This window comes from Dipodomys spectabilis, unplaced genomic scaffold, assembly GCF_019054845.1.
Source record: "Dipodomys spectabilis isolate Male_0828 unplaced genomic scaffold, ASM1905484v1 ptg000173l, whole genome shotgun sequence".
NCBI classification, from domain to species: Eukaryota; Metazoa; Chordata; class Mammalia; order Rodentia; family Heteromyidae; genus Dipodomys; species Dipodomys spectabilis.
In genome coordinates this window covers 11,417,961-11,443,859 of record NW_024870850.1, presented here as the reverse complement: position 1 = coordinate 11,443,859, position 25,899 = coordinate 11,417,961, and the positions used below count along the sequence as shown (strand labels likewise).

At 48.4% G+C, this 25,899-nt stretch overlaps 1 protein-coding gene, 1 long non-coding RNA gene and 1 other non-coding gene across 3 annotated transcripts in view; all 3 read right to left on the bottom strand.

The window, feature by feature from the left end:
• The window catches only part of LOC122119644 (zinc finger protein 709-like), a 33,034-nt gene extending 7,712 nt beyond the window's left edge, over positions 1-25,322 (bottom strand). The window contains exons 1-6 of the mRNA XM_042693646.1: positions 24,823-25,322; positions 24,196-24,253; positions 20,547-21,519; positions 3,509-3,569; positions 2,336-2,695; positions 1,765-2,276 (exon numbers count right to left, since the gene is read on the bottom strand). Coding sequence (XP_042549580.1) covers positions 1,765-2,276; positions 2,336-2,695; positions 3,509-3,569; positions 20,547-21,519; positions 24,196-24,253; positions 24,823-24,958 — 2,100 coding nt within the window. The 5' untranslated portion in view covers positions 24,959-25,322. The remainder of the gene's footprint in view (positions 1-1,764; positions 2,277-2,335; positions 2,696-3,508; positions 3,570-20,546; positions 21,520-24,195; positions 24,254-24,822) is intronic.
• LOC122119776 lies at positions 8,243-10,355 on the bottom strand. Its single transcript, XR_006149607.1, has 3 exons — positions 10,272-10,355; positions 8,525-8,670; positions 8,243-8,280 (listed from the first exon to the last, which is right to left on the bottom strand). It is a non-coding gene; the product is annotated as an uncharacterized LOC122119776 (long non-coding RNA).
• Positions 17,510-17,613, bottom strand: LOC122120000. The gene has a single exon (XR_006149622.1). It is a non-coding gene; the product is annotated as a U6 spliceosomal RNA (small nuclear RNA).
• Positions 25,323-25,899: the final 577 nt, after the last annotated feature.

The following is a 25,899-nucleotide window of genomic DNA, read 5'->3' as shown; positions in this document are numbered from 1 at the left end:
TGGAGCAAAAGAAGCTGAAGGACAGCACCCAGGCTCAAGCCCTAAGTTCAAGCCCCAGAACCAGAACCAAAAAGAAAGAAAAAAGGCCATCTTAGAAGAAGCCAGGTGCGGTGGTGCAAGCCTGTCACCCCTGCTACAGCAGGAAGTATAAAGAGGAGGCTCACGGAGTGACACCCGCTTGCAGGGAGCAGGGGAGACTGGTCTCAGAAACCAAATACACAAAAATGGCTACGCGTCCCGGCCCGCAGGACGCCAACGAGGGCGGTGAACCTAAGCGAGAAGGAATGAAGGGACAGAGACACGAAGAATGACAGCAAGACAGGGGTTCTGATCAAGCTGCAAATTTGTGTTTTCACACAGGGGTATTTATATGCTTGGAATAAGGAAGCTTTTTCCTTGGCCGTAGCAGTGCAGGAGGTTTGCGTAGGGCAGGATGAGGGTCGGATTCCTGAGGGCGGTTCTGTAAACTCAGCCGCAAGATGTTCCAGTGAGATAGTCAAGCCTATCATGTTGAGAGACTCCCTTTTGGCTCCTGTCAGCTACGGGAGTGGCTAGAGTACCTAGCAAGTACAAAAGCCCAAGTTCAAACTCTACTCAGGAGGCTGAGACCGGAGGATGATGGTTTGGGTTCACAGTGAGCTCAGGCAGGAAGAGATAGGAGAATCCTATCTCTAATTAACCACAAAACCCCAGAAGTGGAGCAGTGGCTGATGAGGTAGAGCACCAGCCTTAAGCAGAAAAAACTCAAGGACAGTGGCCAGGACCTCAGTTCAACCCTAGGACTGGAGCACAAAAAGAAAGGAAGAAGGAAAGAAGGAAAGACAGAGAGAGAGAGAGGAAGGAAGGAAGAGAGAGAGAGAGAAAGAAGAAAATAAAGGAAAAAGAATGAACAACTGATAAGGCTAATGTTTGAGTCTAATAACACTTCTTTTTTTGGTAGGTCGTGGGGCTTGAACTCTGGGTCTGGGCGCTGTCCCTCAGCTCTTCAGCTCAAGGCTAGCGCTCTACCACTTGAGCCACAGCGCCACTTCCGGTTTTCTGGTGGTTTATTATAGTTAAAAGTCTCATGGACTTTCCTGCCTGGGCTGGCTTTGAATCACAGCTTCCTGAGTGGCTAGGATTACAGGCGTGAGCCACCGACACCAGGCTATAACACTTCTTTGATGACATGAATTTTCTAGAACAACAAACATGGATGGATTTTTATAAGATTTCCCCATACTATCCACATCTGCAGGGGACATTTTGACGTAGGATCCAAGTCGGACAGAGGGGGTGACGTGTCACACAAGGCTTCTACCCAATGCCACGAAAGGCTGTACCACACTGCTCACATTCAGTAAGTTGCTCTCCAGGGAGTCTGTGGACAGTCTGTGGACAATCTTCAGCCTGGGCGCTGTCCCTCAGCTCTTCAGCTTAAGGCGAGCGCTCTACCACTTGAGCCACAGCACCACTTCCACTTTTCTGGTGGTTCATTGGAGATAAGAGTCTCACAGGGACTTTCCTGCCCGGGCTGGCTTCGAACCTTGATCCTCAGATCTCAGCTTCCTGAGTAGCTAGGATGACAGGTGTGAGCCACCGGCGCCCAGCTATATCTGCATCTTTAATGTGTTGGCAACATGTTGGGCCATCACTGAAGCTTTTCCCACACTGAAGCCTTCCCCACAGCCTGTGTCTCTGGTTTTCTCCACATTTGATATTCCCGGGGCTTCTCCCAGCCAAGGGACATTGTCCCAAGGGCCCTGGGACAAAGGAGGGCTTTGCCAGGCTGTGTGTGTTCCGTTCCTGCCCAGCGTGAGGTCGTCCGTGTATTCGAAAGGCACGGGCAGGTGTGAAGGCCTTTCCACACTGCTGACACTCATTGGGTTTCTCTCCGGTATGAGTTCTTGCGTGGATCTGGAAGGATCGGGAACGTGTGAAGGCCTTTCCACACTGCTGACACTCATAAGGCTTCTGTTCTGCGTGGGTCCACTTGTGCATGCGCACAGCACTGGAGCAACTGAAGGCTTTCCCACACTGCTTACATCCGTACAGCTTTTCCCCCGTGAGGGTCCGCTCGTGGATCCCGATGGAACTGGAGCGACTGAAGGCTTTCCCACACTGCTTACATCCGTACAGCTTTTCCTCCGTGTGGGTCCGCTCGTGGATCCTGATGGAACTGGAGCGACTGAAGGCTTTCCCACACTGCTTACACGCGTACGGCTTCTCGCCCGTGTGCGTTCTCTCGTGGATCTGAAAGGAACTGGGACAATCGAAGGCTTTGCTGCACGCCCGTGTGCAAGATCATGTGTCTCCGGTAGCTTGGGGGAGAGATGAAGGCTTTGCCACACTCCTTCATCGGAAGGTTTCTCTCCGGTGTGAATCCGCTCGTGTTTTCTAAAAGAACTAGGAAAACTGAAGGCTTTGCCACATTTCCGACACTGATACGGTTTATCGCCAGCGTGGCTCCGTTCCTGACGTGGGAAGGCTGTGGGACGGCTGAGGGCCTTTCCACACTGCGGGCACTGGTAGGGTTTTTCTCCCGTGGGAGTCCTTTCGTGGATTTGGAACGTCTGGGAATACCTGGCCGCTTTGCCACACTGCTTACCTTCACAGCGTTTCTCTCCTGAGTGGGTTCTTTCGTGGTTTCGAAAGCAGCTGCGTGGCGGAAGGTTCTCCGCATTCCCCGCACTGACAGGGCTTTCCCCGCGTGATTCTCATATGACCTCGGAAGGTGGTGCGGCCAATGGAGGCCTTCCCACACTCGTGACACGTGCAGGGCTTCTCTCCCGTGTGGTTTGCGGCTCTGGAAGGGGCTAGGCCAGCTGAAGGCTTTCCCCACTCCTGGCACTGATAGGGTTTCTCTCCCGTGGGAGTCCTTCCGTGGATCTGACGGGAGCTTCGAAAGCTGAAGGTTTTTCCACAGTCCTGACCCTCGCAGGCCTTCCCTCATACTGGCGGCCCCCGCCGGCTTTCCGCAGTGTGAGACTTGCTGTGTCTTTTCAGCGACGAAGGACACGTGTGGGCTTCCCACACACATGCTGCATTCATAGGGCTTTGCTCCACGCACAGTTTTCTTGTTGGCTGGGCGACCTGCAGGCTGGCTAGGTTCTCTGTGTGGATGAGCTTTCCTTTCCCTGAGTCTCTCTTCTACAGGAACGCTTGTAAAAAAAAAAAAAAAAAAAATTAGTAGCAGCACATGATTAGTAGATTTTTATTAATTTTTACACTAACTAGTGGTTTAAGATTTTTAAATGAGGGCTGGGAAGGCAGCTCAGTGGTAGAGCGCTTGCCTTGCATGCATGAGGCCCTGGGTTCCATTCCTCAGCACCACATAAGCAGAAAAAGCCGGAAGTGGCACTGTGGCTCAAGTGGTAGAGCACTAGCCTTGAGCTGAAGAGCTGAGGGACAGCGCCCAGGCCCAGAATTCAGGCTCCACCACAGGACCCCCCAAAAAAAAAAAAAATAGAAGCCAAGTTAGTGAAGGTTTCCTGCATCACATTTCTGAAGAGCTTCCTCTGGCAAGTACGCAGCAGAACCCACTCCTCCTGGGTGAAGTTCATGGCCACGTCCTCAAAGACCACTGTGTCCTGAAACATCCCGATACATTTGCATAAAAGAAGACGGCTAAGCTGGGTGAAGCTGGGTGTCCGTGGCTCACGCCTGTCCTAGCTACTCAGGAGGCTGAGATCTGAGGATCACGGTTCAAAGCCAGCCCGGGCAGGAAAGTCTGTGAGACTGATCTCCAATAAACCACTAGAAAACTGGAAGTGGTGCTGTGGCTCAAGTGGTAGAGCGCTCGCCTTGAGCTGAAGAGCTGAGGGACAGTGCCCAGGCCCAGAGTTCAAGCCCCATGACTGACTGAAAAAAGAAGAAGAAGAGAAGGAGGAGGAGGAAGAGGAGGAGGAGGAGGAGGAGGAGGAAGAGGCTAAGAATGACAGCCCAGAGCCAACCACTGAGATCTTTAGTGGCTCTGTGGGAAGTACCGCTCTCAGAACTGTTTGTACAGCTTCACAGAAGGGAGGATGCACTACCAAGGCTCAGCATCTTGCACTGCTACTGTGAAACTGAGTCCTCTCTCAGTCCAAACCCCTCACCCTATAATCTGGTTCTAGAATAGGTAAATGATGGGAGGGAAGGCCTGATGGGGGACCAGTTGCTTTCAACCTGCAGTGAGCCGGGACTGGAAGCATGATTTGAGGGTCATAAGGCTGAAAATATGTTTTCATCTTTCTTTTCCCTTCCTTCCTTCCTTCCTTCCTTCCTCTTCCTTCCTTTCTTTCTTTCTTTTCTTTCTTTCGTTCTGATGGCAGTCATTTGGACAATAATTTTTTATTTAAAATTTTTTAAATATCCCAAAAAAGTAGCTCTATGAGGCTGGGAAGGTGGCTTACCGAGTGCTTGTCTAGCATGCATGAAGCCCTGGGTTCTATTCCTCAGTACCACATAAACAGAAAAGGCCAGAGGGCCGGGAAGGTGGCTCAGTGGTAGAGTGCTTGCCTTGCATGCATGAGGCCCTGGGTTCGATTCCTTGGCACCACATAAGCAAAAAGAAAAAAGCCAGAAGTGGCGCTGTGGCTCAAGTGGTAGAGCGCTAGCCTTGAGCTGAAGAACTGATGGACAGCGCCCAGACCCAGAGTTCAGGCCCCATGACCAACAACAACAAAAAGCCAGAAATGACACTGTGGCTCAAGTGGTAGAGCACTAGCCTTGAGCAAAAGGAGCTCAGGGATAGTGCCCAGGCCTTGAGTTCAAGCCCCAGGACTGGAAGAAAAAAAAATAGTTCTATGATCTCCAAACACTGATGTGATTGATATCTTAGCCTTCCAAACCCCACATCTGTCCATAGTGACTTGCTCACAAATTAATACCACCACAAACACATGGAAATGATTTCTACTACAGTCAAATCTGATTACTCTCCAATGACAAGAGGCACAGTATCTTGGAGCAATTCTATACAAGTTAAACAAATACTTTCTCTTTTTTGGTGCTAGTCCTGGGGCTTGAACTCAGGGCACTATCCCTGAGCGTTTGTGCTCAAGGCTTAGTGCTTCACCACATTGAACTATAGCTCTACTTTCTGGATTTTTTTTTTTTTTGGGGGGGGGGGTCCGGTCGTGGGGCCTGAACTCTGGGCCTGGGCGCTGTCCCTCAGCTCTTCTGCTCAAGGCTAGCGCTCTACCACTTGAGCCACAGTGCCACTTCCAGCTTTTTTCTTTTTGCTTATGTGGTGCTGAGGAATCGAACTCAGGGCCTCAGGCATGCAAGGCAAGCGCTCTACCACTGAGCCACCTTCCCAGTCCCTACTTTCTGGATTTTTTATAGTTAATTGGAGATAAGGGTCTCATGGACTTTCCTGCCTGGACTGGCTTTGAACTTCGATCCTCAGATCTCAGCCTCCTGAGTAGCTAGGATTACAGGAGTGAGCATCAGCGCCCAGCACAGTTCCATTTTAAGACCAACATTTTGGCCAACCATCAAATTTACTACCAAAAAAGCTAGAAGTAAGCTGGGCGCTGGTGGCTCACGCCTGTCATCCTATCTACTCAGGAGGCTGAGATCTGAGGATCGCGGGTCAAAGCCAGCCTGGGCAGGAGAGACCGTGAGACTTCTATCTCCAATAAACCACCAGAAAACCGGAAGTGGCGCTGTAGCTCAAGTGGTAGAGCACTCGCTTTAGCTGAAGAGCTGAGGGACAGCGCTCAGGCCCAGAGTTCAAGCCCCACAACCGACAAAAAAAAAAAAAAGCTAGAAGTAGAGTTATGACTCATGTAGTAAAGCTCTAGCCTTGAGCATGAAAACTCAGGGATACATATTCTCTCTCTCTCTGTCTCTGACTCTCTCCCTGTCTGTCTCTCTCTCTCTCTCTCTCACACACTCACACACACACACACATACACACACACACACACACACACACACACACACACGACTAACAATTCCCTTATCACAGAGCTTTCCTTCAGCTACAAGCTCAAATGTGTGTGAGATTTTAACATAAAACATAAATTTGTACTCTTTCTTGAGTGTGTGGCTTATTAATTCTTCTGTTATCATTACAACCATGATCACAGGAAGCCTATGGAAACTCAACTGGTAAACACATGCTAGACGAATTTTACACAGCCATTAGAAAAAATAAAATAATGTCATTTGCAGCTGGGAATGTGGCTTAGTGGTAGAGTGCATGCCTAGCATGCATAAAGCCCTGGGTTTGATTCCTCAGTACTACATACACAGAAAAAGCCAGAAGTGGCATTGTAGCTCAAGTTATAGAGTGTTGGCCTTGAGCAAAAGAAGCTCAGGAACAGTGCACAGGCCCTTAATTCAAGTCCCTGGACTGGCAATAATAATAATAATAATGTCATTTTCAGGGAAAATGGCTGGGACTAGAACAAATCATATTAAATGAGGTAAGCCAAGATCAAAGAGACAAATGATACACAGTCTCTCTGATATGCAGAAGTTAGACCTAAAACACATTGGGATGTGACAATTCTAGATCCTCTCCGTGAGACCAATAGAGGACAGTCTTAGGAGAGAATCCCAAAGGTGCAATGCCTAAGTGCCTCTTCATATTTATATAAAATAATCTACATTCTGAAACAAACTCCCAAGATAGGGAAACAAAAGACTTTTTTTTAAACATTTCTTTTTTCGTTTTCGTTTTTGATGATTCTGTCTTCTTTACGTTATTCATGGTACATTCACATGTGTCTTGGGGGGGGGGCGCAGAACTTGAGGAATAAAGGCGAACAAGTGCAGCAGTGGCGCTCCCTGGACGTTGATGAAAGTGAGTTACACAACTCACAGGAGAGGACAGCAGGGAGGGGCTGGGGGCGGGACGGGCACAGGAGACACTGGATGAAAGGAAATGTACGTTAGCCAGCTCATGTAAAAGTAACCCCTCTGTACATTACCTCTACAACTACAAAGTAACTTCAAAAAAAGATAACCAGCCAGGTGCCGGTCCTCACGCCTGTCATCCCAGCTCCTCAGGAGGCTGAGATCGGAGGATCACAGTTCAAAGCCAGCCCAGGCAGGAAAGTCCCTGAGACTTGTATCTCCAATAAACCACTAGAAAACCAGAAGTAGCGTTGTGGCTCAAGCGGCAAAGTGCTTGCCTTGAGCTGAAGAGCTGAGAGACAGTGTCCAGGCCCAGAGTTCAAGCCCCACGACCGACAAAAAAAGAGATAACCATCAAAAATAAAAATTTAAAAATGGAAAAAAGATTATTCATGGGGATGTAGTGGCTGAAGCCTGTAATCCTAGCTATGCAAAAGGCTGAGCTCTGAAGATCACAGTAGTAAGCCACCCCAGCAAGAAAGTCTGTGACACCCTAATCACCAATCAGTCATCAAAGCGTGGAGAGTGGAGCTGTGGATGAGTAGTAGAGCACCAGCTGTGAGTGATAAAGTGAATGGAGAATGTAAGGCCCTGAGTTCAAGCCCCAGTACCAGACCCCTCCGCCCCCCCAAAAATACCCAATACTCTAGATATTACAAAAATATAAATACAAATGCATATAATAGAATACATGAGAGAAATATGGAAATATGGAAAAAGTAATTGAAGCTACAAGGGAGATTTTTCTGGAATGGCAGATGATAAATATCAAAAAGTGCACACCTAGCCAGATTACATTCAAAGGATAGAAAAGTCAGTCAAGCATCATGACTCACATCTGTAATCATATCTACTCGAGAGACTGATCTGAGAGGTTCCGTGCCAGGCCAGAACTCTCCTCAAGCGATAAATGGTTGAGTCCTTTGGTATAATATACATAACACAGGCTGAATATAGCAGGGCCTTGGCTCATCCTGTAATCCTAGCTACTCAGGAGGCTGAGATTTGAGGATATTGGTTTGAAGCCAAACCGGGGAAGGAAAGTCCATGAGACTCTCTTTTTTTTTTAATTTTATTTTATTTTATTTGAGAACATACTGTACAGAGGGGTTACAATTACATGGGCAGGATAATGCGTACATTTCTTACCAAGCATTGTAGCCTCCTCCTTTGTTTATCCTTCACGTCCCTTCCCAGCCTCCCCCCTCCCCCCCACCCAATCCTTCCCCCCCTCCCCCCCACACCGACATTGTAAAGCTGGTTTTGACATGACATTTTGTACTTCTCATTGTTGCAACAGGTCCACCTGAATCCTTAAACGGCTTGTTTGTCCCCATCTCCTCCACATGTTATACTGACATCAAATATAGAGAAAGCGGGGTCCATGAGTCTCTTATCTCCAAGGAACCACCAAAAAAGCCAGAAGTGGATGTGTGGCTCAAATGGTAGAGCCTTGAACAAAAAGGGACAGTGTTCAGGCCCTTGAGTTCAAGCCCCAGAACTGGGGCACATACGCACGCACACATACACACACTTTAAATTTAATTTAAATGCACAATTTAATCGGTTTTTTTTAAACAAAGAAAAAGACCCACCAATTCATCTATGGCGAAATGACTATTAAATAATATATATACTCATATAGGACATACATATATATTCACACACACACACACACACACACACACTCACTCACCTGCATCTGATTGGACTGGGGAAGCGATAAGCCATGGTGCCACTGTCCATGGTGTGTGGGACTGAGGGAAGGTTCTGGAAGTTTCAGGATTCATCACCAGCCCTAATGTCACATCTGGAGACCCTGCTTCCCACACGTGAAGAAATCTGTAAGGGGATCAAGAATGGATGGGGGACCCCCACAGCCCCCCCCCCAGAACACACCCACACGAGGCAGGGGAGCCCCCCAGGACCCTCCCGCCGACTCCTCACAGCGTGGGGACCCGCAGGGCGCCCGCGCGCGGGGCTTGACAAGAAATGTACTCATTATCTTGCCCATGTAATTGTAACCCCTCTGTATGGTTTTTTCACAATTAAAAAAAATAAAAATAAAAAGAGTCTCATGAACTTTCCTGCCCGGGCTGGCTTTGAACCATGATCCTCAGATCTCAGCCTCCTGAGTAGATAGGATGACAGGCGTGAGCCACCCACGCCCAGCTCATGGGTCACTATTCTTTAATTTTGAACTTCATGGAAAAAAATCAGGTCCTTAAGACTAAAAGGTATAAAAAATGTTAGGTAGGAATGGGATGTTTTTAAAGACACTAATAAGGAATGTGAACAGAGACCAGAAAAAGGGAGAGATGGAAGTTAAAAGGACTATAGGAAATTTGAAGGTAAGAAGTTGAAAAATCTAATTGACTTAAGTAAAGAATAGAGAAAGGATAGAATAAAATAGACATGTTGACTTATCAGGGAATGGAAGGAATGTAGTTACAGAGGAGAAGAAAGCATCTAGCTTGGTTGAGGAAATACAGGCACTGTTCCACAACACAGAGAATATAGAAGAAAAGTTGGATATAATGGCATAAAGGTGTAATCCCAGAGTTAGAAGTAAAAGAATCATTTTAACTTCAAGGTTGGCCTGTTCTACATAGGGAATTCCAAATCAGGCTAAACTACATTATGAGACCCTTATATCCACAGCTGTAGATAAAAAGCTGAGTAAGAGCGTGATTGATTGAGTTCCAGCATGAGTACTGACACAAAAAAACAACAAAGCTGGATACTGGAAGCTCATGTTGCAATGCTGCTTACTTAGGAGGCTGAGATCTGAGGCTCACAGTTCAAAACCAGCCTGGGCAAGAAAGTCCTTGTGACTGTTATCTCCAATTAACCATCAGAAAACGAAGTGGAGCTGTGTCTCAAAGTGGTAGAGTAAAAAGCTCAGGGACAGCCAGGCCCTGAGGCCCTGAGTTCAAGTCCCCCCTTCCCAGCCCACCCCCCCAAAAAAAAAGTTAGGTAGTCTGGTACCAGAGATCTGAGGATGAAGGTTTAAAGCCAGCCCGAGCAAGAAAAGCCCATAAGACTCGTTTCCCAGCCTCCAAGAGCCTTCTTTTTCCCATCCATCTACCACTGGAGCCACAGCGCCACTTCCGGCCTTTTCTGCGGTGCAGTGGAATCGAACCCAGGGCCTCAGGCACGCAAGGCAAGCGCGCTACCACTGAACTATCTTCCCAGCGCGTTCAAGAGGCTCTTACCTCCAATAACTACTCAAGAAAACCGGAAGTGGCGCTGTGGCTCGAAGCTAGCGGGGCGGGGCCCCGCTCGGGGCCAGGCCAGGCCTCCGAGACCCCGGCTTCCCGTCCAGCCCCAGCCTGGGAGGGGGCGGGCAAGGGGAAACGGCCGCTGCCCACGCTGAGGCGTCGGGGCCCGAGCCCGGGTCCCACTCCCGCCTCTGCTTTCCCAACGCCCAGCCCCGCACTCACCATGGCCCGCCGCACGTGTTAGATGCGGGTTCCACCACCGCCGCGGCGGAACCCTCCGAGCCAGCCCCACAGCAGCTACCTGAGCCCGCCCATTGTCACACCCGCGCCTCTGATTGGACGAAGCTTCGGATGGCTCCACCCCAGGTCGCCTGAGTGACGGCCGGTCTGGAAGTCACCTAGCGGAACGCCCTGTGGTTCTCCCGGAGTGTGGGGGCGAGTCAGGCACTGCGGGTGTGGTGGTTTTGTTTTGGTTTTGTCGGTCCTGGGGGCTTGAACTCAGGGCCTGCGAGTTGTCACCCGAGCTTTGGTGCTCAAGACTCGCACTCTGCCATTAGAGCCACAGCGCCACTTCTGGCTTTTTCTGACCTGACCCGGCTGGCTGCGAACCGCGACCCTCAGATCTCAGCCTCCTGATTAAAAAAAAAATGCTCCGAGGTTTATATTTTATTTTCTTTACTTAGTTTGTCCTAGGGCTTGAACTCGGGGCCTGGGCTCTACCACTTGAACCACAGCTCCATTTCCAGCTTCTGGTGGTGCATTGGAGAGTAGTCTCTCAGAGACTTTACTGACTAACCAACTGCTATCTCAGATCTCAGTAGCTAGGCTTACAGACATTAGTCCCTGACCCCCGGCCTGGTGAGGACACACATTATTTGTGACATCAAGTTTATTTTCTGTGCGGCCAGACCTAGATGCCCCCCTTGCTGTGGACTAAGAGCCTCCATTTAATCTAGAAAGAGAGTCTGGGTACACTCTTTTGATCCACAGCAGCTGCAGGTGGTTCACAGGTGTAAATGCTAAGCCAGCCCGGGCAGGAAAGTCGGCGAGTCTCTTAAACTCCATTTATATGCAATTAACCACTAGAAGTGAAGCTGTGGTTCTAGTGGTAGAACCCTAGCCTTAGGGGGGGGTGGGGAAAGCTCAGGGACAGCGCCCAGGCCCTGAGCTCAAGCCCCAGGACCTGCACAACAATAAAACAACCCTCGAAAACTCAGAAGCAAGCCAGACTACCCACATCCAGCCCCGGGTGCAGATCAGATCAAGTTCAGCTTGATCTCTCTAGCTCAGGAGACAGACAAGATTCCCGGGTCCTTAGGCCGCCTCCCCCTCGGCGGGAGAGGGCGTGTCTTCACGAGCTGTCCAATCAGGGACGCCGCAGGGCGGGTGTGGGCGGGGCGACGCCGCGCGCCTCCGCCCCTCCGCCTGTCTGGTCTCTGGGCGGGGCGCGGGGCGCGGGGCGCGGGGCGCGGGGCGCGGGGCGCGGGGCGCGGGGCGCGGGGCGCGGGGCGCGGGGCGCGGGGCGCGGGGCAGCTCCGGCTCCGGCGCGAGGCCGCGGGAGCCGCGGGAAGAAGCCGGGAGATGGTGGGCGCGGGGCCGGGCGTGCGGGCCTGAGGAAGGGCTGTTCCACCGGGCTGGAAGCGGCCTCCCCGACGTCAGCCCCCGGCCCAGTCCCCCCGGGGACTGCTTATACACACACACACACACACACACACACACACACACACACACACACACACACACACACACACACACACATTTTTTCTTTTTTTGTCGGTCGTGGGGCTTGAACTCTGGGCCTGGGCGCTGTCCCTCAGCTCTTCAGCTCAAGGCTGCCACTTGAGCCACAGCGCCACTTCCGGTTTTCTGGTGGTTTATTGGAGATGGGAGTCTCACGGTCTCTCCTGCCCGGGCTGGCTTTGAACCGCGATCCTCAGATCTCAGCCTCCTGAGTAGCTAGGATGACAGGCGTGAGCCACCAGCGCCCGGCCACACACACATTTATTATGTGTGTGTATATGTGTGTGTGTGAGAGAGAGAGAGAGAGAGTCAGCCTCTGTGGTACAAGTTCTTAAATCGCAGAGAGAACATTCAAAGACCACAGAGCCATATAGAAACCTCTTCTGAGCTGAGTGGAGATTCCTGGGCCTGCGTCTTATTCCTCTTGCCTGTATACCTTGGATATTATAGGATTCAGTGGTCCTTGGAGATGTGGCTGTGGACTTCACCCTGGAGGAGTGGGTGCTCCTGAACACTTCCCAGAAGAAGCTCTACAAGGAGGTGATGCTAGAAACTTTCCAGAACTTGGCCTTTGTAGGTGAGAGTGGCCTCTCCCCCTTGCCTCCAGTCAGTTTGCCTGGGATAGGAATGAACATGCCCTATCAGGATTGGCTCTGTGGAGATGTGATATGTTAGTAGGTGTACCTGGCATGCTTACGGTTCACGGGTGTCATTGTTTGGAGGTAAACTGAGTCACGAGACCATTTCAAAGAGTTCAGGGGAGCTGTAATCCTAGTGATTGAGGAGACTGAAATCCCGTAGATGGCAGTTCCAGACCTTTAGAGCAAAGTCTCTAAAGACACCATCTCCCCAGTAACCATCAAAAAGCAGTGTGAGGCTCACCCCCGTAAAAACCTAGATATTCCGGAAGCCGAGATCTAAGGATCAAGATTTGAAGCCAGCCCACATAGGAAAGGCCTTGTGTGTCTTAACCTCCCAATTAACCACCCCAAAAAGCCAGAAGTGGCACTGTGGCTCAAGTGGTAGGGTCCTTGAAGAAAAAAGCTCAAGGACAGTGCCCAGGACCAGCACACACACACACACACACACACACATACACACACACAAACTTCAGTGGAGCAAACAAATGATTGGTGAATCTGAAGTGCCATACCAGGCTGATGACAGAAGAAGGGGGAAAAAAGGGGAGCTGGGAAGGTGTCTCTGACAGAAGGGGAAAGGGTGAGGCGCTTCTAGGTAAACAAGGGAAAGGAAAGATCTGGTTGGTGACCGTCATCCTGATGCCTATTTGCCCTCTTCAGGTGGAAAGTACCTAGTAACATAGGTACTAGTTTGTGTGGATTGCAACAACCGAACCCCCTCAGTACCTGGCTAGCTTCTACCCAGAGCCACGCCCCTCACCATTCAGCCGCATCCCCAAGCCAGCTGGTGCCTTCTGATTGATAGCTTACATTTCATTTTCTGTTTTCTTTTTCCTTTTTTTTTTTTGCCAGTCCTGCGGCTTGAACTCTGGGCCTGGGCGCTGTCCCTGAGCTGCTTTTGCTCAAAGCTCTGCCACTTGAGCCACAGCGCCACTTCCAGCTTTTTCTGTGTATGTGGTACTGGGAAATCAAACCCAGGGCTTCATGCATGCAAGGCAAGCGCTCTACCACTAGGCCATCTTCCCAGCTCCCTTTTTTTTTTTTTAATTTGGGCCAGTCCTGGGGCTTGAACTCAGGCCTGGGCGCTGTCCCTGTGCTCCTCAGCTCAAGGCGAGCGCTCTACCCCTTAAGCCGCCAATGCACCACTTCTGGTTTTCTAGTGGGTTTTTGTTTGTTTGTTTGTTTTTGGAGATAAGAGTCTCACGGGACTCTCCTGCCCAAGCTGGCTTTGGAGCTGGCTTTCAAAGGCGATCCTCACAACTCAGCCTCCTGAGTAGCTAGGATTATAGGCATGAGCCACCAGCGCCTGGCTTTGTTTTGTTTTTTACTTATGGAATTTTTGTAAACTTTGATCATGATTAATCATCTCCATTTCAGGAGAAAAATGGGAAGATCAGAACATTAAGGACTGGTACAAAAGCCAGGTGAGTGGCACGCAGAGAAAGTGGGGTCTCCAGTCACAAAAGGGTAGACACAGGGGCAGGGGAAAAAAAAACACAAAAACAAAACGGTAGACACAAACTAGCCTGGGGTCACATTGGGTTTTTGGTTTTGTGTGTGTATGTGTGTGTGTGTTATTTCGGTTGGTTGTGGGGCTTGAACTCAGGGCCTGGGCACTGTCCCTGAGCCTCTTTGTGCTCAAAGTTAGCATGCCACCACTTGAGCCACAGCACCACTTCCAGTTTTTGAGTGGTTCATTGGAGTTAATGGTCTCATGGGGTCTTTTGGGGACATGTCTGCCCCGGCTGGCTTTAAACTGTGATCCTCAGATCTCAGCCTCCTGAGTAGCTGGGATTACAGGCATGAGCCACCTGTGTCTGGCTCAAATTCTGTATTCTGTATCATTTTCACCAAAAAGTTCTTTTTACGTGGCTGGGAAGGTGGCTCAGTGGTAGAGCGCTTGCCTTGCATGCATGAGGCCCTGGGTTCAATTCCTCAGCACCACATAAGCAGAAAAAGGCGGAAGTGGTGCTGTGGCTCAAGTGATAGAGCGCTAGCCTTGAGCTGAAGAGCTGAGGGACAGCGCCCAGGCCCAGACTTCAAGCCCCACAACCGACAAAAAAAAAAGTTATTTTTTCTCAAATATGACTGATATTGTGTTTACAAAGTAGTTTACTTGCGAACAGTATTAAAAACAACAACAACCAGCATATGCTAGGCGCTCGAGGCTCATGCCCTTAATCCTACTACTAGGAAGGTTGAGGCCTACTTCCCTTGTCGGGTTTGGGGCTTGAACTCTGGGCCTGGGCTCTGTCCCTGAGCTTTTGTGCTCAAGGCTAGTCCTCTACCACTTGAGCCACAGCGCCACTTTCAGCTTTCTTTGTTTGTTTGTTGGCATGGTTCATTGGAGGGGAGTCAGACTTTTGAACCATGATCACCAGATCTCAGTCTCCTGAGTAGCTAGGATTACAGGTGTGAGCTACCTGCCCAGCCCTCTCACTGACGTGATTACAGTTATAGTCAAGCTGTGAGATTAAGCATTCACTGTATTGCTCTGCAAATAGTCAGGTGGGGGGGGAGGATGGGAAGGGGAAACAAAGGAGGAGGCTACAATGCTTGATAAGAAATGTACTCATTATGTTGCCCAAGTCATTGTAACCCCTCTGTACAGTATTTTCACACACAAAAAAAAGACAAAATAGGAAAGAAAAAAATCAGATAGAACCAAATGTGGTCTGTGAAAAGTGCTAAAGATAAACTCCTGGTATTTGTTAGTAAATACAAAGCTATAGACAACCGCATAATCATGCCCTGGGCTCTTCCAGCGCTGCGTTGCCACAGAAAGGCTGGGGGCCTGAAGAAGGGCCTTCGGGCGGAGACGCATCTGGCCATCTTCCATGGAACCAGGAGTGACAGGCATCAAAGCAAGTGGAGGTGGCGTGTGCCCCACAACCCCCAGGCCTCTCAGCGCTCATGGCACACCAAGCGCCTATAGCTGTCAGACGCGCAGAGAAGCCACGTGAAATCCAGGGTTCCCCGGAGCCCCTCTGGATCTCTCCAGACAGCACGGAAGCATTCACCCTGGGAAGAAGGGCGGCGAAGATATGCCACGTGGAAAAGGCCTTTCTCCTAAATTGTTTCAAACTCATGAAAGGACTCAGTGAGGAGAAAAGGCCTAGGAATGTCACGAGGAAAAAAAGGTGGAAAAAAAAAAACCCAACCTGTTGGCTCCATTGCCTTGAACTGTATGAAGGAATTCACTCTGGAGAGAAGCCTGGACACGCTAACCACGGGAGGAGGCCTTCCATGTTCTAATACCTTTCAGGTTCATGAATGAAGTTACCCTGGAGAGAAACTAGTGAATGACAGCAGCGTGGGAAAGCCTTCACTACCTTTCCTGCTGGAGAGAAGCCTTATGAGCATTAAAGAATGTGGGGAGGAGGGCCTGGGAAGGTGGCTCAGTGGTAGAGTGCTTGCCTAGCATGCATGAAGCCCTGGGTTCGATTCCTCAGTACCACATCAACTGAAAAATGACGGGAGTGGTGCTGTGGCTCACATGCTAAAGCACTTGCCTAGAGGACAGGCAGGCCCAAGGACAGTGCCTGGGCCCTGAATTCAAGTCCCAGGACTGGCAAAAAAAAAAAAAAGACTATGGGGAAGCCTTCATTGATCTCCAGTCCTTTTAGAATTATGACTCACCCTTGAGAAGACATCATGAATGTAAACTGAAAAGGCCTTTGTGTATCATAAATGATGCTGTTGTTGTTGCCAGTCCTGGGGCTTGAACTCAGGGCCTGGGCACTGTCCCTGAGCTTCTTTTGCTCAAGGCTAGCACTCTACCACTTGAGCCAGGGCACCACTTCCAGCTCTTTCTGGTTGATATGGTGCTGAGGAATTGAACCCAGGGCTTCGTGCATTTACTCTACCACTAAGCCACATTCCCAGCCCTCACAAGTGATTTTTGATACATGAGAACTTCTGGCTGGACATTATGGTACACACCTAAAATCTCTGCTACTGAGGAGGCAAAGTTCAATAGGATTTGCATTCAAAGCCAGTTTAGGCAAAAAGCGAGACTCCCTCTCAACTAATAAGCCAGGTGTGGTAGTATATGCCTGTATCTGAGGATCTCCATCCAAGGCTGGCCTGGAGCAAAAAATTGAGAACTTATCAGCAAAGTAATTAACATAAAAAGGGGTTGAGAGTGTGGCTCAACTGGAAAAGCAACTGCTTAACAAGTGCCCTTAATTCAAACCACAGTACTACCAAAAAAATAACAAAAAATGGTTCTCCTACTAGAATGAGAAATAGCGAAAGTCCCTATTTCTGTTCCTTTAAATTAATGAACAGGGGCTGGGAATGTGGCTCGGTGGTAGAGTGCTTGTGTAGTATGCATGAAGCCCTGGGTTCGATTCCTCAGTAGCACATACACAGAAAAAGCTGGAAGTGGCTCTGTGGCTCAAGTGATAAGAGTTCAAGCCTCAGGACTGGCAAAAATAATTCATGAAAGGAAGCATGGTTCAAGTCATACAATTCTAGCCAATGAGCAAAAAGCAAGTGACAGATACCAAGTTAACCTTTTTTTTTTTTTTTTTTAAGAAAAAAGACCTTTGTTTCCATATCTTTGGAGTTCATTTCAGTATATTATTTATCTATGAAGAGGCGCTTGGGTAGTACGCCTTTGTGATTTTCTCCTGAGACTATTCTCTTTTGGTCTCACCGTATGATGATGTGTAGAATTTGTCGTGTCCCATTCCCCGTTAGCATATCTCAAAAGCAAAATACAGAAGGGTTGGGGGGTGCACCAACTAGTAGAGTATGTGAGCCCCTGACTTTGATCTCTAGTACTAAGGAAGAATAAAGGCATATATTATTATCGTGCCTCATTAATTCTGTGTTTATTTTTTTTGAAGGCACATTTAATATCAAGAGTGCAATACAAAAGGCCCAAGGACAATGAAGGAACACATTCCCCCATTAACACCAACAACAATGCTCTTTTAACATGTGCCTGTTGGGTGGGATGAGGGTTTAAGTTCACCACTGAAAAAAGTAACGCAGTGAATCTCATCACAGCCATACAATCTAGTTGTGAAATGAATGTTTATAATGCTTCAGTTTAAAGCTCAAGTTTGATACAAAAACATGGAACGCTTCATGAATTTGCGTGTCATCCTTGCGCAGGGGCCATGCTAATCTCTGTATCGTTCCAATTTTAGTATATGTGCTGCCGAAGCGAGCACTAATTCTGTGTTTTTTTGGTTTTTTTTGGGGGGTCCGGTTGTGGGGCCTGAACTCTGGGCCTGGGCGCTGTCCCTCAGCTGTTCAGCTCAAGGCTAGCGCTCTACCATTTGAGTCACGGCGCCACTTCCGGCTTTTTTCTTTTTGCTTATGTGGTGCTGAGGAATCGAACCCAGGGCCTTGAGCATGCAAGGCAAGCGCTCTACCACTGAGCCACCTTCCCAGCCCAATTCTGTGTTTTTTTTTTTTGTTTTGTTTTGATTTTTTTAGTGTGAAAATACTGTACAGAGGGGTTACAATTACATGGGTAAGATAATGAGTACATTTCTTATCAAGCATTGTAGCCTCCTCCTTTGTTTACCCTTCCCATCCCTTCCCAGCCTCCCCCCACCCACCAAAGTTGTAAAGTTCGTTTTCGACATGACAACTAATTCTGTGTTTATGAAGTAACCCAAAAGTCTCCTACATTGTATTTTTCCATTAAATCAGTTTACACATTTTTAATTTATGTCTAGATGTTTGTTACATCTGTGGTTGACTTAAGTGTATTTCTTTTGTTTAAATTATTAAATGATGTTAACACTGAACAAATGGGGTCTGAAAATGACATGTTCCTAATTGTTTGAATATTCTAATCAGCCTCATGTGGAAAATACTGGATTGCCTTTTTTGTTTTTTGGTCCGGTTGTGGGGCCTGAACTCTGGCCTGGGCGCTGTCCTCAGCTCTTCAGCTCCAGGCTAGCGCTCTACCACTTGAGCCACAGCGCCACTTCAGCTTTTTTTTTCTTTTTGCTTATGTGGTGCTGAGGAATTGAACCCAGGGCCTCAGGCATGCAAGGCAAGCGCTCTGCCACTGAGCCACCTTCCCAGCCCTGCCTTTATCTTTTATATATAGTCCATGTGTTTTGCTTAAAAGAATCTTCTATTTCTTTTTTTTTTTTGGGGGGGGGGGCTTGGTCGTGGGGCTTGAACTCTGGGTCTGGGCGCTGTCCCTGAGCTCTTCAGCTCAAGGTGAGTGCTCTACTACTTGAGCCACAGGGCCACTTTGGTTTTCTGGTGGTTCATGGAGGTAAGAGTCTCAGGGACTTTCCTGCCTGGGCTGGCTTTGAACAACGATCCCCAGATCTCAGCCTCTTGAGTAGCTAGGATTACAGGTGTGAGCCACCAGCACCCAGCTCCATTCTGTTCTTTAAAAATAATAGAATGGGGCTGGGAATGTGACTCAGTGGTAGAGTGCTTGCCTAGCATGCATGAAGCCCTGGGTTTGACTCCTCGGTATCACATACACTGAAAAGGCCTGAAGTGGTGCTGTGGCTCAAGTGGTAGAACACTAGCCTTGAGCAAAAGGAATTAAGGGACAGTTCCTAGGCCCTGAATTCAAGCCCCAGGACTGGCAAAAATAAAATAAAAATAGAATGGTTCATATCTCTAATTCCATCTACTCAAGAGGCTAAGACACAATTCAAAGCCCGCCTTGGCAGAAAAGTCCATGGGATTCCCATCTCCAGTTAGCCAGCAAACAGTATACTGGAGGCATGACTCAAGTGGCAGAGCACCAGGCATTAGCAAAAAAAAAAGAAAAAAAAAAAAAGCCCAGAGCGCACAAGGCCCTAAGGTACCCCAGTACCACCTAAAACAAGGAATACATGAAGAGATCTCTGTCTAACCCATTTTTCCACAGTAAGGATGGGAGAGATTGGCTTCTCTGCTGAGAAGGTTTCTTCAGCAGAAAACAGATCAAACCCTCGCTCAAGAGCAGGCCTGCATTGGGAGCTCTGTCGTGTCTTACTCCTGCAGTGCAGCATCCAGAACAAGATGCACAAATCTGGCCATCACAGCAAATTAAACGCCAGCAGCTTCAGACGTACATCACTCCCTGTTCTGACATCCCAGTCTCGGGGGGGGGGACCCCACAATACTTGGGGTGGCCTCAGCGCCTCCCATTCGATTGCAAGGTTCACCATCTCCACTGGCATTTTCTTTCCCTGCAAGTCTTTCTGTGGCTTTGGTGTTGGGGTGATACTGGCCTGATAAAATAGTTTGGGCTGGGCACCAGTGGCTCACGCCTGTCATCCGACCTTCTCAGGAGGCTGATATGGAAAGACTGCAGTTCAAAGCCAGCCCTTAGAGGAAAGTCCGTATTTTTTTTTTTTTTTGTCAGTCGTGGGGCCTGGGTGCTGTCCCTCAGCTCTTCAGCTCAAAGTTAGTGCTCTACCACTTGAACCACAGTGCCACTTCTGGCTTTTTCTGCTTATGTGGTGTTGAGGAATCCAACCCAGGACCTCGTGCACGCAAAGCAAGCGCTCTACCACTAAGCCACCTTCCCAGCCCCCATGATACTTTTATCTCCAATAAGCTACCCAAAAAAAGCCATAAGTAGAGCTATGGCTCAAGTGGAAGTACCCTAGCTTTGAGCAAAAGATCAAGGACAGTGCTCAGGCTCTGAGTTCAAGTGCACACAGACACACACACAAAGGCACCTGTGGCTCATGACTGTAATCCTAGCTACTCAGGAAGCTGAGATCTAAGGATCATGGTTCAAAATCAGCCCAAGCAGGCAAGTCTATAAAACTCTTATCTCCAATGTAAACCACCAATTACCTGGAAATGGAGCTGTGGCTTAAGTGGCAAAGCGCTTAGCTTTGAGGTTCAACAGAGGCTTAGAAGTGCCCAGGGACTGTCACCAAAAAAAAGAAAGAAAAAGAAAAAAGGACTAGGAAAACTTCAAGCTTCACTTTTTATTCAGTATTGCCTACATTCCTTACATTCGCACCATTTCTTTCCAGTGCCAATTCTGTTTTTGAAGTGAACTTGGTACAGAGATTTTTCTTCAGATGCCTTACATTTTAACAAATCCATCTCCAGTGTGTAGGCTGCGATTGTGTTGCTAGAAGAGCAGTGAAGGCTTTCCCGATCTTGAAGCACAGGCCTTCTACACAACGTGAGCGCTTTCGTGCCTTAGAACTGCGCTGGGAGAGCCAAAGGCCTTCCCACAAAACTTACATTTATAAGGCCCCTCGCCCGTGTGCCGTATCATGTGTCCTTGAAGGCCTGAGTGAGAAATGAAGGCTTTCCCACACTCCTTACATTCATAGGGCTTCTCTCCGGTGTGAGTCCTTTCGTGTTTCCGAACGGCAGTGGAACAGATGAAGGCTTTGCCACAGTACGTGCAGGAGAAAGGCTTCTCTCCGGTGTGTGTTCTCCCGTGTTTCGTAAGGGCGCTGGGCGAGTTGAAGACTTTCCCGCACTCCTTACATTTATAAGGCCCGCCTCCAGTGTGCTTGATCATGTGACCCCGAAGGCCCGAGAGTGAGCGGAAGGCCTTCCCGCACTCCTTGCAATCATACGGCTTCTCCCCCGTGTGGGTCCTCTGATGTCTTCGAACCGAGCCTAAGCAATTGAAGGCTTTCCCACACTGCTCACACTGGTACGGCTTCTCGCCCGTGTGAATCCTTTCGTGGATTCTAAGGGAGCTGGGATACTGCAAGCCCTTTCCGCACACGTTACACTTATGTGGCCCGCTGCCAGCATGCGTGATCACGTATTCCTCAAGGCTAGTGAGGGAGAGGAAGGCTTCTTCACGCTTGGCGCGTTCATAGGCCTTGTCTCCAATGGGACTCCTGTCATCGAGCTGGAAAGGGTAGTAATAATTTAAGGTGTTCTCACACTGTGCGCATCGATTGGGCTCTTCTGTATATTCCTGATCTTCCTGGGGTTCCTGCCGCGGGGGAGAGCTCACGGGACCTCTCAGGGCTGATGGAGGCTTGAAGACGGTTCCACACATGCTACATCCACGGGCTGCTGCCCCCGGAAGACTGCTCTTCTTCAAATCATCTGCGATCCGGCTGGCGCGCTCCGTACACTCAGCACCTTCTTCGCTTTCGCAGAGTGTCTCGGCAATATGAATGCTGTGGAAAAAAAGAAAATCGAATCAGAATGTGTGGAGAATGGCTTGTTGCTGGGCGCTGGTGGCTCACACCTGTCATCCTAGCTGCTCAGGAGGCTGAGATCCAAGGATCATGGTTCAAACTAGCCTGGGCAGGAAAGTCAGACTCTGCAATTAACCACTAGAAAACCAGAAGGAGCCCTGTGACTCAAAGTCAAAGAGTGCTAGCCTTGAGCAAAAAGCTCAGCAACAGCACCTAGGCCCCAGGTTCAAGCCCCATGAACAACTACAACAAGAATGGCTTGTTACTAGGCTCTGGTGGCTCATGCCTGTAATTCTAGCTCCTCAGGAGGCTGAGATCTGAGGATCATAGTTTGAGACTTTTATTTCAACCACCAAAAATACCCAAAATAGAGTTGTAGTTCAAGTGGTAGAGTGCTAGCCTTAAGCAAAAAAACCCTCAGGAACAGTGCCCAATCCCTGAGTTCAAGCCCCAGGACTGGCATACATGCATACATGCACACACACACACACACACACACACACAAAGGGCTGGGAAGGTGGCTCAGTGGTAGAGCGCTTGCCTTGCATGTATGAGGCCCTAGGTTCAATTCCTCAACACCACATAAGCAAAAAGAAAAAAGCCAGGGCTGGGAAGGTGGTTCAGTGGTAGAGCGCTTGCCTTGCATGCATGAGGCCCTGGGTTCGATTCCTCAGCACCACATAAGCAAAAAAGAAAAAAGCCGGAAGTGGAGCTGTGGCTCAAGTGGTAGAGTGCTAGCCTTGGGACAGTGTCCAGGCCCAGAGTTCAAGCCCCACGACCAGACCCAAATAAATAAATAAATAAATAAATAAATAAATAGAAAAGAAAAGAAAAGAAAAAAGCCAGAAGTGGCGCTGCGGCTCAAGTGGTAGAGCGCTAGCCTGGGGCTGAAGAGCTGAGGGACAGCATCCAGGCCCAGAGTTCAGGCCCCATGACTGGACTCAAAAAAAAAAAAAAAAAAAAAAATCAAGGGTCAGTAGCTCACACCTGTAAGCCTAGCTACTCAGGAGACTGAGATCTGAGGGATCACAGTTCAAACATAATCAGTAAAGTTGTGGCCCAAATGGTAGAATGCCAGCCTTGACAATACCCAGGCCCTGAGTTCATACCCAAATACACCAAAAACAAAAAACACTGGAAATATCATAAAACCAAATTTCACATTATACTACAGAGCCATGTAAAAAAACATCATGACTGTGACACCAAAAACCAATGGAATAGATAAGAAGATCCAGGAAGAGAACCACACGCCCACAGTCAACAAACTGTTGACAAAGAGGAGTCAAAACTACAAACTGGAGAAAAGATGGCTTCTTCAACAAATGGTGCTAGGAAATCAGATATCCATTTGGAAGAGACAAAGAGACCCCCCATCATCCACCCTGGAGACAAAAGTCATCTCCTAATGGGTCACAGAACTAAATGGGACATTGGAAAAATATAGAGATTACTCTAGAAGTCATAGATATAGGCAATTACTTTGTTTAATCTTTGTGTGTGTGTGTGTGTGTGTGTGTGTGTGTGTGTGTGTGTGTGTGTGTACTAGAATTTGAACTGAGAGCCTCATGCTCTTAACTTTTGCACTGCAGGTTGGCACTCTACCACTGTAGCAACACTTCTACATTTTGGTGGTTAATTGGTGATCAGCGTGTCATGGATTTTCCTGCCCAGGCTGGCGTGGAATCCTGATCTGTATATCTCAACCTCCTGAGTAGCTAGGCTTACAGGCATGAGCCCCTGGTGCCTGGCAACAATTACTTTTTTTTTTTTGTCGGTCATGGGACCTGAACTCTGGGCCTGGGCGCTGTCCCTCAGCTCTTTAGCTCAAGGCTAGCGCTCTACCGCTTGAGATACAGCGCCACTTCCTGCTTTTTCTGCTTAAGTGGTGCTGAGGAATCGAACCCAGGGCCTCCTGCAAACAAGGCAAGCACTCTACCACTGAGCCACCTTCCCAGCCCAACAATTACTTCCTAAACAGGACTCCAATTGCCAGATAAAAGGACCTGACTAATGGGACTGCAATAAATTAAAAAGTTTCTTCACAACAAAAGAAATAATTTTGAAATCTATAGGCAATCCGTAGAATGAGAAAATCTTCACCAGCTATTCAAAAGCTAAAGGATTAATATCAAGAATATACAAAGAGCTCAAAATATAAACAGTGAAAGAACAAATCTAATTTTAATAAATAGGAAAACAAGCCAGGTCTGTAATCCCAGGTACTCAGTGATTTAGGAGGTTGAAATCTGAGGATCTCAACTCAAAGCCAGCCTGAGCAGGAAAGTCCTGAGACCCTTATCTCTAATTAACCACCAAAAAACAGAAGTGGTGCTGTGCCTCAAACTGGTAGAGTGCTATCCTTGAACACAGAAACTGGAGACAGTGCCCTGAATTCATGCCCCAGGACCAGCACAAAAGAGAGAGAAAAAAAATTCCATGACAAGCTGGGCTTAGTAGTTCACACCTGTAATTCCAGCACTTGGAAAGCTGAGGTACGAGGTCTGTGAGTTTGAGGTCTGCCTGCCCTACCAATTGCTCAAGGCAAACTTGGCCTTATTGTGTAAGTGAGGGCCAACTTTAAAACAGAAAAAAAAAAAAATCATGACACATTTTTTTGGTTGGTCATTCCTTTCTCTTTTTCTTATGTATTACCTTAAATTTCTCCCCTGATTTCTGTACCAATCTTCAATCTTCTGGTCCCAATTTTCCCCTACAATAAAAAAAAAAAAATCACAACAAGTAGTTAGCACTTAAAACATAGTAGGATCCAAGTTCATGTTGGGTGACAACTATGCTTACTTTGTTTATGAAAGGATTCCAGCCAGGCACTAGTGGCCCTCATCTGTAATCCTAGCCCTGCAGGAGACTGAGATCTGAGGATCTCAGTTCAAAGCTAGCCAAGGCAGGACAGGAAGTAGCCCTGGGGCTCAAAGTGGTAGAGTGCTAGCCTTGAGTGAAAAAGGTCAGGGACAGCTCCAGTCCTGAGTTCAAGCCCCAGACTTGAGACAGACAGACAGACAGACAGACAGACAGACAGACAGACAGACACACACACACACACACACACACACACACACACACACACAAAAGATTTCCTCTCCCCATTTCAAATCACGGCACAGCATTAACAGGCAAAATCCACCATGTCTTCTGATTAAGCCCAGCATTCAAGCTCCACAACACACTCTCTCTCTCTCTCTCTCTCTCTCTCTCTCTCTCTCTCTCTCTCTCTCTCTCTCTCTCTCACACACACACACACACAGAGTTTGTCATCCTTACCTATAGAGACCAGGTTCATAAAGATTTCACCCACGACCTCTCCATAGAGATTTTTCTGGGCAGAATCAAGCAAAGCCCATTCCTCCAGTGTGAAGTTCACCACCACATCTTCAAAGAGCACCGAATCCTGAAACATGGCAGACAGGTTCCAGGAAAGTGATTTCCGTGGAACACAGAAGATTCACAATTCTATTCACACTGAGTTCACATACTGCGCTGCGCCCACTGCACACAGCCTAGGAGGAAAGAATCCAATGGTGAGGATTCTCACCTCCAGCCGCATTTACTTCCTCCTAGAGCAGCAGTACCAAGGACACATGCAACCAATGGCATTTTGGTTTGATGGATTAAGACAGGGCCTTGCTATGTAGCATAGGCTGGCCTCTAACTCTTGATCCTCTTATCTCAGCCTCCCCAGAACTGAGATTATAGATGTGAGTCACTATGCCCAGCTTGATCTATATGCTTTTGTTGCTACTGTATTTACCACAAATCTTTTTTTTTTTCTTCTGTCAGTCATGGGGCTTGAACTCTGGGCCTGGGCCCTGTCCCTCAGCTCTTCAGCTCAAGGCCAGCACTCTACCACTTGAGCTATAGCACCACCTCCAGTTTTCTAATGGTTTGTTGGAGATAGGAGTCTCACCGTTTTTCCTGCCTGGGCTGGCTATGAACCTCGATCCTCAGATCTCAGCCTCCTGAGTAGCTAGGATTACAGGCGTGAGCTGCTGGCGCCCGGCTTTACCACAAATCTTTAATGTTAATTTTGTTCATTGTTGTTGTTTGTTCATTGTTGTTGTTTGCTGTGTTTTTCTCTGTGCCAGTCTTGGGGCTTGAACTCAGGGCCTTGGCGCCATCCCTGAGCTCAAGGCTAGCAGTTCTACCACTTGAGCCACAGCTCCAGTTCTAGCTTTTTGTTGTTTCATTGAAGATTCTCCAAGACTTTCCTGCTTGGGCTGGCTTCAAACCAGGATCCTCAGACCTCAGCCACCTGAGACCTGAGTAGCTAGGATTACAGGCGTGAGCCTGCCTCCCCCCAGCAAGTCTTTTCCTCTTCACTGACAGAATACATACACCTTG